This window comes from Chlamydotis macqueenii, chromosome 13 (assembly GCF_036417535.1).
Source record: "Chlamydotis macqueenii isolate bChlMac1 chromosome 13, bChlMac1.mat, whole genome shotgun sequence".
NCBI classification, from domain to species: Eukaryota; Metazoa; Chordata; class Aves; order Otidiformes; family Otididae; genus Chlamydotis; species Chlamydotis macqueenii.
In genome coordinates this window covers 17,545,997-17,558,202 of record NC_141568.1, presented here as the reverse complement: position 1 = coordinate 17,558,202, position 12,206 = coordinate 17,545,997, and the positions used below count along the sequence as shown (strand labels likewise).

Here is a 12,206-nt window from a genome sequence, read left to right as displayed (position 1 = left end):
GTGGCAAAGCCTCAAGCTGGTTTTAAAAACAAACAAGCCACAAGAATCTTTTTGCGAGAGCTCTGCAGGCACGTTCTGCGCAGACCAGGGAGGGAGCGATGCTCACGCTGAGCGTGGGTGAGCCCTGAGCACACAGACCTACGTTTGTGCAGCCCAAGCCAGAGAGGGACGAGAAGCCGCACTGGCCCGTGCGGGGTCTGCCTCAAAATCCATAACTCAAGTGTAAGGCACTGTGGAGGAGCATAACCACACATGACTACAGCAGACTATTAACGCCTGTGGCAAGAAAATATGCTAAAAAAATAATACAAATACTTAGCCAGGAAAAGAATGTTTAGAAATTATTTTCACTTTAAATATATGTGGGAGACTTCAAGATTACGTCAGATTTTGCTTTTTGCTGCTCTCTGGCATAACTAAACGCTTTCATATATGCAAATGAGGAGAAAACGTGGCCTCTTTCAGCAGTAATAAGTATCTGCCTGTTGCTACCTTAAAATCACAGCAATCACATCTGGTAACTGCCCTTTTCTCATGTTTCCACTAGTTTTCAGACTTCCTCTTGTGGTAGCCTGAGACTGCGCATCTGGATGTTTTAAACATACAAAGGAATTGCTAGAGCAAGCAAAAGAGAAAACGGTGCAGAGAGCTAAGATGTGCCGATAAGCAACTGGTGCACAGTGCAGCTGAAGTAACGGGCAGGCAGTCGGGGAAAACCTTTTTCTAAAGAGGAGAGCACAAGTTTAGGCAGAATGAAGACTCACACTGCTGCTGGCTTCGTTTTTAAAGTACTATTAATCCAAGTATATCTTTTTAACCAAACTTTAGCTGCACCGTCACCAATCATTAAGTTTCCTGGAGACAGCACTCCCAAAACAGACAAAGAACTAGCAGTGGTAAGTCTTGGTTTCATCTTTACTTCAGATTTATATTGTTGTTTCATAAGCAGATGTTTCTTTCTTGTTTCAGCTGAGGCTCAGGAATGACTGCAGCATTCTCTCCCTAGAGTCTCTGGAAACGCTAGCTAGCTAGCAAAGGTATCAGCTTTCAAAAGTTAAAACTAGAGCCAAGTAACGTTTCCTCTCTTAAAATTTTTAAAGCCGGCAAAGAAAGCCTTTTTTTTTTTCCTTAAGTCTGAACATACAAAATAATTTCATTAAATCACCGTGGCTATAATCAAAAGACTGCAATGGTAAGGGGGAAGAAGGGCAAATAAGAGACATCCAGTTTTTTTTACTTAAATCAAGTAGAAGTCAAGACTGTCCACATTTACTTAATGCATTTATCACAGCTTTCAGAAGTTTGTTTTCCAGATCCTTTACCACGCGTTGCATAAACACAGCTTTAAAGGACAAACACAATTGAAAGCTGGCTCAAGTTTCAGAAGCCACGGTGACTACTTTTGACTTTGAAAAAACATCTCATCCGAGGTTTAAAGAAATACTTTTTTCAAATTCAATCTGGAAGCAAAAAAGGAGTTTGGATTTCATGCTGCGAATTTAATGCTGTGACATTAGCAAATTATAGCTATAATTCTAGAGCATTTTATTCTAACCTTATTTTAGCTCTGTGGATCTTCATAAAAATGACATTATGGGGAAGTCCATTTAAGGGGAGATTGAGATGGATTATCCTTATTTTAGCACGTAAATTATAGATATTTCTCTTCTTCAGCAGTGAATCCATTTTAAGGAAGATTGAGATAAATTATTATTTTAGGACACAGGGGTTTGAAAGTTGGTCACTTTTCTTTAGGAGTTGGTGTGCATCTTGGGAAAGCTTGCCAGGTTAAAGAAGGTCTGGGGGAGGATAGAGAGAGAATTTCCAGATGGGAGCTGTGGTGGAAAGTTAGGAAAAACAGACAAACTGACCCAAAAAGGGCATTTCTCAGCCTTTAACAAAACAAATTCAGCCAAGGTTTTGCCTTAGCAGCACAGCAGCCAGGCAATGCGTGTGGGGTCCCACGTGTCTAATAGCAATTTACCCACTCTTAAATAATCTGTTTCATTAGACAGTCAGGCTTTTATTCCACAACAGCAAGCCACACCTCCCCTCATCTCTGTTTCTTTCAAACAATCTATTTATTATGTGTACTCAGAGGAAAATTACAGGCTGGGTTAACACTGCAGCTCTTCTTTGTCTTTCTGGTACTATTTGTGGGTCATGGTAACTGGCTGCCTTTCCCTCACACCCTCTGTCGAACAGCCCCAGCGCTCAGCATCAGAACACAAATTGCTATGTTGCAGCTGGACCCTGCTTCATTAATGGGCTGGATCAAAATTCCAGATCACCACAGCTCCCTGCTGACTCTGGGGAAACTGAATTTCGCAGCCTAGGCCAAGATGTGGTTTACACAGACACTACATTTTCTTCAGGATTCTCCTCTCATAGAACAGCTGGTTATGTTCATTTCTCATCTTCAGTAAAATCTCCATTTTAGGAAAAATTGAGAGGGGTTAGCTTTTTATTTAGAATCCTAGCAAGTAAAATTCTTTACCATGCCTCATTTTATATTTTTGGTTGTATATCTTACACCCAAACCTAAAATGGCAAGAGCAGCGTCCTGCTTCTTCAGTAAATTTCAGTTCTGATGTATAATCTACATTACATCATGGTACCCCATCGGGAAATGCAAATAGAAGCTTAAGGAAATCTATGAAACTACATTCAAATGAAAACTGGGATAAGAATAGATCCTCCAGACTGGTCTGTTTATGTTCTTAATGCATGTCACCTAATTTCCACCAGGCCCCATTAACTATGAGAAGACAGAAGCTTACTGGTACCAAAGGTGAAACCATTCTGTGTCCATTATTTGTCAGCACCACAGTTTCTACTGGAGAAAAACCACATCGGAAGCTATAAAAAACACAAAAGCCAGGCATAGTTTGTGCTTGGTCAGTAGGTGGATGGAGGATCTTCCGAAGGAAATGGTGTAACATCTTGATTAAATCCTTTTTCTGAGTAAGCTCTGAACCATTTCCTATGCAGGGCAGATGAGGTACGCCTGGACTTAATGAAGTGGTGGTGAAATCAATCCAGGCTTGACCAACTGCACTCATCAAATAGCCTTTGCCATGTTTTGCTAATGTAGTGGTCTTATCCCCAGTCTCCTGGGTGAACTTCAGTCAATTAATTAGATACACAAAGTAAGGTTTCCCTCAGGAATACTTCCTGGTACAAAAACTTAAATGTGCAGTCATTTTGTCAGGCTTCTTGCAATCCTCAGAAATAATTCTCTCTGATATTTCTGATACATTTTTGGTAAATATACCTTTACCTTTTTTAGGGTCTTTTTCTACCTTTGATCTATAGTTAATATTTTGGATACAATAACTGAAGGATGCTTCTTCCCCTGCTGCAGTTACTGGAAAGATCAGTAACTTGCAACCTTCCTGTCTAGCAGCATCACTGGCAAGTGCGTCTCAGCTCTGTGCCACGCTAAGCACCAGTTTGGGTGCAGTTTGGGAACACCTGCCATTTGACATGGCTGCAGCTTTCCTTTTAGAGCTCGGCATAAAATGTTGCCAGCTCAGACTTGAGTGTGGAGTTCCTGAAATCTGTGCAAGAGAACTGTAAGATTCACTTGACTGGATCAAGCCTACAACTCCAGATTGTTCAGTCAAGCTGTTCAGAACCTGTGAATGAAAATAATTAGATAATGATAGGTTACCATCATTACAGAAGTACCCAAACTAATATCTTCATCATAATTAATTTATCTACTCCTCTATGAGGACATCAATTCAACAATCTAAAGCTGCACGTAATCTGAACAGCGTGACTGGCCCTATCTGCAACAGTCCAAGCTAAGGCAACAGCTTGAGCTACAGCTTTTCTCAAATTCAGTCCGGATCCAAACACCAAATCCAAAACCTCCAGCCAGCAGTCTGCCGTGTGGCCGTGGATATGGATATTCAGGACCACAGCTGTTTGCCTATCGTTTGGTTTAACATAAATACGCAACTTATCCACACATATCTGAAAGACATGGCTGCTCAAATGGAACAATTGCCAGGGAACAGACTAACCCATCGCTCCTCTGGGATTAGGGGCAGCAGCAAACAAGAGACAAATTTTTAAAATTATTTTTTTAACTGCCCTACACCTGTTAATTAGGTCATACCGATGAAAACAGAAAATGGAGGAGACTTGAGTGGGTATTATTTTAGATAAGAGTTAAAAATAACGGGATTTGTGCTGCCTCTTTGATCCTTTATGACCACTGTTTTCTAAGGAGAGATAATTCTGTGATCTGCCACTGAGGTTGTATCAGAAAGACCAGTCTGGCCGTAATCTGCTGGAGTGTTCGATGGAATGTTAAGTATGCAGATATTGACTGGCTGCAGTGTCCAGGAAACTGAGACCAAAGGCCTTCTTCCTCAGGTCTTTGCAATGTTTGACTCAAAAGCAAACACACACGACATTCAAGTAGCTCTATGTGGTTTGAATAAACAATGTTTTTTTTTCTTTAGTCTCATTTATGTGGTCACTTTGATACCTGGACAAGTTCCCCAATCATCCAGAGTCTTCCAAGAAAAAAAAAAATACAAAAAATCTAAAACTGTAAGCAGATTTATACATCATAAAGAAACCAAAAAAGATAAACCCATTTTTACTTTGTAGTTCTACATTAAAGCTCTATGCTCTACTTATTAATAAAGCAATCCATTAAGTAAAGGTGATAGCTAATAATGGAAATGACTGCTTAATTAGCAATGTTGTGTGATCAAGGATGGTTTGTGTCAATTAAGGAGATTCTGCTGGTCTCTCAGTTACAAAAAATAGTAATTTTTAAAAGAAAAGTTGCAAATTACAGATGGGAAGCTAACATGGAATTACAGTATTTATTTATAATCATTAACTATTTCTTTTATGAATTTTAAAGTCTTTGTTCTGTGCTTTTTTTTCAAGCAATACCTGAATAAGTACTATGGGTGCCCAAAAGACAATTGCAATTTATTTGTCCTGAAAGATACTTTGAAGAAAATGCAGAAATTTTTTGGGCTGCCTGAAACGGGAGATTTGGATCAAAATACTATTGAGACAATGAAGAAACCCCGCTGTGGTAACCCAGACGTAGCCAATTACAACTTCTTTCCAAGAAAGCCAAAATGGGAAAAGAATCACATAACGTACAGGTACTGACTGGTGACGTTGGGTTTTGCTCATACATAGCTTTTAAGAACCAACCAAACAAGACACTTAGATGTGCAGTAGCTCTTGGGGGGCTAGACAGGATTTCTTGAATTAGAATCTCTTCGTATTTGGAGAACTACCAGATGCTTTAGCAAACACCTCTGAGATTTCCAATTGTGAAGTTTCAGCTTCACGTAAAGATCAGCTTCACGGTTCTGGTTGAGACTGACAAGATTCTGGTTTTATTCTTCGCTCTGCTGCAAGCATCCTGAGGGAACTGGAGCAGGAGTACCGTACCTGCCCATCTGCTCAGCGGGGAGCACAGTACTTAGCGATTGCGGAGCCCATGCAGGAGGACAAACTCCTCTGCATTCAGCAGTCATAAAAATGGAGGCCATCAAATAGATTTTAAAAGAAAACAATCATATTTCATATATATATATAGACATGATTTAAAGCAAAAAGAGTAATTTCTTACTCTTACTCTGAAGAGTTAGGGACCAATATAGCTCTCACTGAAGCCAGTAATAAAAAAATCCCATTACCTTAGGTGGTCCAGGAACAAACTGTTAGCACCAATGAGAACAAACAGCAGATTTGCCTCAGCTGCTTGACTTCATCTGCTGCGTCCTCACAAGTTATGACTCAAAGCATCCCTTGTTCTGCGACTATCCTAATAAACACTAAAAACCCCATGGCAGCTCTCACAGCCCCCTCTTGCTGATGCGCTGCTTCTGATTCTTCCTCATTCTCCTTAGGCACAAAATAGTTTCCCTCACTATGCACAGCCCAGAGGCAAAGAACCGGAACCCTGTCTTTACATGGACATTAGCTGGCTGCAATACAAAGCACTAAGAAGTCCAATCAAAATATATGAAGCAGAAGAAAGCAATGCACTTCAGAGTTTGTCCCTTCTTCCTGTCAGGCCTACAGCTCTCTCTCACACACGTTCACCTCCTATTTCCCCATGTATCGTGTTGCCAATGTAACCGACACACTGCTAAAGGATTAGCATTCAGCTGGGGTGGAACAATACACAGCTAACTACAAGGGTGAGGGAGAAGGGCTGTTTTCTGTTATTATTAAAGAGCAAAACAATCCACACTTGAAACTTTCAGAATGTTATTAAGCTCTTTTTTTGGCAGATAAATCTTATATATCAAGATGTGCTTATACGTTCGTGCCTAAAGTGACAGTATGACTTGCAAGCTAAGTAGTCTACAAAAATGTAAACCTCAGATGTAATGGAGCAAAAGAACATAAGGTGATGTCTTGCCAGCACCTCAGCACTGATGCAATGCACACCCTGAGTATTTTGTACAAGGCCCACTGCCACGCAGGCTTTACAGCCTCTGGCTATAGAATTTTCTTCATGCTGCTGCATCCATTCCAAAGGAAAATAAATAGTAAGCGCCGCATCTAAACACATCTCTGAACCAAAGGGAAAGTGTCTAGTTCTCACGTGAAGTGTAACCTCTTAACCGGTTTCACTACTGAGTCTACTCAGCATTATGATCAGTAAAGAACAAATACTGGGAGGGGGGTTATGTGTTATTCAACTCTTCCTCTTACCTCCAAGGATTATAGGCTATACCCCGGATTTGGATCCTGAGACAGTAGATGACGCCTTTGCTCGAGCCTTTCAAGTCTGGAGTGATGTCACACCGCTGAGATTTAACCGAATAAATGATGGAGAAGCAGACATTATGATTAATTTTGGCCGATGGGGTATATTTTTCTATTTTTACATATGTTTTTCATTTTGTTCCTTTCATTAATCCTTAGTACTGGAATGATCTACCCTCAATAAGTAGTACCCGTGAGCCTTTCTGGCAAACCTTGTCCTAGTTTGCACTTGGCTTACATAGGCTAAGATTTAATTTCACTAAGATTTTTTTTCCTTTCTTATACATGAGAGAGAGAGAAGTATTTATTCGATTTCCTTATACTATATTTATCTTTCCAAGAGAGAATTGCTAGGGGCAATACTTTATTTTTAAATTTACAAATCAGAAATAGAACTGGGAAATATTGGTACAGATCTTCAGATTATGTGAGCTGGCTTCCTGCCACAGAAGAGAATGGAATGCCATCATATTGCTTATTTATAGTTCCATACTCAGTTTTCCAGTGATAGTGGTGGAGGTCCTAACATATTGGAGCTTAAAAATGGATTTATGGCTTTCAATTTTGACTCCATAGCTGGTCTCTGTTCTTTAGCATAGCAGAAAGCAGGCTTTCAATGCATTCTTTGGTCTTTAGGAATTTAAAAATAAGGATTCTAAGCTGAATTATGGTTTGAGTCCAGATGATGATAGGTGACTTGATTAATTTTCGTTGTACATGCCTTCTCAATTAATTTTGGGTTCCCCTGAAAGAATGTTTATGGCTTTTCAGTGTAAACCCAGGGCATTTTCACTTCTTATAGTCACAGAATTTTTAATACTAATGAAGATACTTGTGCAGCCAATCACTTGGGAGGTAGACTTTGGAAGTGAAGTGAACAGTTCAAGGAATAACTGAGCTCTTTGTAAAAGTCTCCATGTCAAGCTGGTTTTCTTTGCTTTAGCCACTGATGAGTTGACCTCAAAAGCTTCACAGATTCTGTACAGAACTCAAAACTTCAGATCCTCATCCAGGCTGGCTGAGTTCACAAAAAAAAAAAAAAAAAGTCTTACAAAAGCAGAAGTGTTTCTGGTGATTTTAGTACTTGCTGGTTACAGTCAGCTCAGAAACAGTGGGAGAAGAACTTTTCCACATTCATTCATTCTTATCACTTTACTGCGTGTCAGAGTCACTGGAGGTCAGACATCCACAAAGTTTTTAATTTCTAAGCTCTCTCTTAAGCAAGGGATCTACTTTGAAGTAAATGGGAGTAAAGCATCTAATACATGTCAAAATCTTCTCCTTGACAACTGACACACAAGTCTACTGAAACGAATAAGCTGAACTAGTATCAGGAGAGTGACACCAGCAAGAAATCAGTGTAACAGCAGAGAATCAGACCTGTGTATTTAGAGCTTCTGTTAAATGGCAAGTTATCAGACCAAAAGGCCTGAAATGATGCAACTGGAGATGCTGGCAGCCAGCTTTGATGCACAGGTCAGCGTGGTGGGAAAGCTATGAATACCAGGGTTATGCCCTTGCCAGCCTGCCTTACCCACATGCGGTGTACTTCCAAGAAAAGCCTACAGTGCAATAACAGGAGAGCTACTTAACCTGCTGTTGCCCTGTGAGCTGCCTGCGTCTCGGAGTGGTTGATGCAGAGGAGGAATAGGCTCATTCACAGGACTCAGAGCACTGAATAAGAGCTGGCTTTCCAGAGGCTCACTACTGAGATGCTCAGCTGATTTGCTTTCCTGCTTAAAGTAGTTAGTATCCTGCACAAAGAACAGAGCACAGCAGTCTGAGGTGCAACAGAAAAGAGTAGCCTGCAAAAAAAAAAAAAAAGTGTCTTTACTTTCCAGTTTCTGTGTTGGAGACTGATACGAATTATCTGAAAACACCCCTCATCTACAGTGTTTATTTTACCAGTCTCAGCTGGGAAATAGCAGTGTGTATGCAGTCATACAACTCATGTACAACATTTCACTGTTCCTCGCTGTCTTGATTCCTTTCCACAATAGTTACGAGATATAGAATAACATGCTGTGACAACTACAGTCCTGACACTTCATGTTCTCTGTAAGAACTGGCTGCTTCTCTTCTGGTTCAGCCTTGCCAGCACAACCCATACCAATAAACTCACCCACTAGAGTATTCTGCTGCCGTCTTGGCTTGGAAAGTTCACATAATCATCATCATTTATGTATTGACTGACAGAGTTGAGGTCATTAGAAACTGCTCTTTTTTGTCTGCTTCCTCCTGCAGAACATGGTGATGGCTATCCATTTGACGGCAAAGATGGCCTCCTGGCTCATGCCTTTGCACCGGGGCCAGGAATTGGAGGAGACTCCCATTTTGATGATGATGAACTGTGGACACTTGGAGAGGGGCAAGGTACCAGACTTTTTAATGTTTCAGAACATATGGCCTGCTGGCTGCTATGTTTTAGTGCTGTTTCAGGCACTGCATTAAGTGTTTTCATTGACACGTCAATAAATGTTACGGGGTGAAAATTAATTTATACCATTTAAATTGTTCTCTACAAAATGTTTATGTAATTCCTAAATAAATGTTACCTAGGATTTTCCTTTCCATCCCTCTATTGTTGCCCGTTGAAAAATTGAATTAATAACGTCCTGATGTTGCACAACCTTCACGAATTATGGGAAAAGTAAAAACCCACGACTACGACTTTGAATGCTTCAGTTCTCAGGGACTCAAACTACAACATCTTCAAGTTCATTTGTAAGAGGCAGACTGGCCGGTGCTTTTCTGCTGACATATCCTTTTTAAGATCACTTAAGCTGTGGCTCCAGTTGTTAAAAATGGAACCATCTACCTAAATAAGTTTTTATATGCTCATGGCATCTGTCAAAAACAAAGGGAATATAAATCCCTCAGGCTGATGACTGAAACAAAATCAGCACCAAACAATGGATTACAATGAGGGCTGTAGAACGCTGGAACAGGTTGCCCAGAGAGGTGGTGGATGCCCCATCCCTGGAAACGTTCAAGGCCAGGCTGGCCGGGGCTCTGAGAAACCTGATCTGGTTGGAGATGTCCCTGCTCCTTGCAGGGGGGTTGGACTACATGACCTTTGAAGGTCTCTTCCAATTCTAACCATTCTATGATTCTATGATTAAGAACATCTCCAAGAATCTCTAACAGGCAGTTTGCCATACCCTCTGGAAGAAAACAACCAAAGTCCAGATAATATCACCTAAACTAGACAAACAAGACCAAGTATTAGTAGTTTGGAATCTCTTTTTTTCTGCACTAACTACAATTCTTCAAGAATGCAAACTCATGTTTGCCTTTCATTTCAAACTCTCAGCTGTCCTCCCATTGAAAAAAATAATTGAACTTTAATACCAAAATAGTAAATTTCCTTCTGTTTAGCTTTCTTTTAACTTTAGCAGAAGCACTGACCAGTAGCTGTACTGACTGGAGTGGATCCCTCCCTCAGACTAACAACAAACAGGAGGAACCTTTTCTCCGTGTTAGTGGAAATACCATACAAGCATCCAGTTAGTTATTGCCATTGAAAGAAATGCTATGGATAAGTTAATTACCTGTACATTAACATATATTACAGCAGTCTTAAGACTACACATGGCAACCTGAAATAAACCCCAGGATCTGGGTGTGTCTGCGTCAGCACCCTGTCCCCCAGTGCCGCAGCAGATCTCACCCAAGTCAGACTGGAAATACCAAAGTGGTTTATTGGGCACAAGGTATATTCAGCTCATGCTCAACTGCTGCCTGGAACCTTTCAAACTATACTGAACATTTTAGACCATATTACCAAAGAAACTAAGTTACTAAATGTATTAACAGCATGTTTATAAGTTTGCATTGCCATAGTAACAACAACATATATATTTTTCTGGGCTGATTTTAAGGACTGTTCATTTTAACACTTCACCATGAGTAATATCCATGTAATTCTTTCAAAATTACCAGTTATTATTTCAGCTATGTCCATCTTGCCAATAGAGAGACCAGCAGCATATTGAATGTCAAAGTGGAAACTCAGACTGCACTTCTATACCAATATCCTCCAGGAAACGAAGATGTCCAGAAACTCTACTTCTGAAATATCAGTTGGTAGCTAATTTCATCACTGCCTTTGCTCTCTTTACAGTGGTTAGAGTGAAGTACGGAAATGCAGATGGTGAATACTGCAAGTTCCCCTTCTGGTTCAATGGCAAGGAATACAACAGCTGCACAGACGCAGGACGCAGCGATGGATTCCTCTGGTGTTCCACGACCCAAGACTTCGATGCAGATGGCAAATACGGCTTTTGTCCTCACGAGTGTAAGTAGATTACTGTTTCTACTGTTTGTTTTGTTTTTTTTTTCTGGCAGACTGCTCCCTATTTACTTCCCCATCCACTTCTCCTCATACTTTTTCCACTTTCTTTCTGGTACATTTAGAGTTACTGCTCTTTAATACCTCCTTGGTATCTCAGCAGACAAAACTCCTTAAAGGCTCACTTGGTGTAGGAGAGATTGTAACTGATGATGACTCGGGCTGGAGCATTTCTTTAAAAACAAGTACATACTGAAGATACATCAGCTCCATACATACATCAAAGACACTACAGGTTGAGTTTCACAACCAAGGAAAGATAACTACCAAGATAGGGCCAAATTTGGAGATGAAGCACAGTAAATGACAGAAATCTCTCCCTAAATTGCAAGTAATTCCATAAAGAATTGCAATTGCATCTCCTTCAAGAGCAGTAACTGACAAAAACTGGCAATTAAGGATGAAACCTATTAAGCCAAACCTCTATAACTCTGCACACCAATTTTACCAACTGTGGCACAGGTCCTCCGAGTCTAGGAGCCCTTTTAGTGCAATGTGACACTATTACTGTCACAAATCACCCTTTAAATGACCTCACACTGCTTTTCAAAATAAAAAAAAATATTTCATTTCAAGTGAGTATCTACAGTGGTACAAAGTTATTTATATGTTGCTACATTGCAAATTGCTAGCCAGGAGAGCACTCACATTTTAAGAATTTAGGTTTTTATTTTTAGTGCAAGTCTTGGGACTCCTACTCAGAAGCCGTTCCAATAGCTCCCTTTACATACAGGAATGACACTGCGTTTTAGAAATCATAACTCAGTATCTGTACAAAACTGTTGGAGGTTCTAGGAAAGCTAAAATTGTACTCAATTTCTATCTTTTTGGAATGTGAACAGAATCCTCTGGCAAGCAAATTATTTCATATTTGGCAACACTCATTTACAGATTAAACAATGTGTATAATGCTTTCATGTAGCCATTACTTTTGAAAAATATAAACAATATGATTATTATATTTCAAATGACACTATGGCAATATGTTAAACATCAGGAACACCTATTTATATGCTTGAAAATCTTGATGAGTCTACTGGATATAAGACTTGAGACAATTTATTATATGAGTGTTAATTTCATCACCTGT

General features: G+C 40.0%; 1 protein-coding gene across 1 annotated transcript in view; it reads left to right on the top strand.

Moving 5' to 3' along the window:
* The first annotated feature begins 588 nt into the window (after positions 1–588).
* MMP2 (matrix metallopeptidase 2) overlaps positions 589–12,206 on the top strand; it is a 33,201-nt gene continuing 21,583 nt past the window's right edge. The window contains exons 1-5 of the mRNA XM_086758246.1: positions 589–896; positions 4,915–5,141; positions 6,719–6,867; positions 9,010–9,138; positions 10,889–11,062. Coding sequence (XP_086614372.1) covers positions 753–896; positions 4,915–5,141; positions 6,719–6,867; positions 9,010–9,138; positions 10,889–11,062 — 823 coding nt within the window. The 5' untranslated portion in view covers positions 589–752. The remainder of the gene's footprint in view (positions 897–4,914; positions 5,142–6,718; positions 6,868–9,009; positions 9,139–10,888; positions 11,063–12,206) is intronic.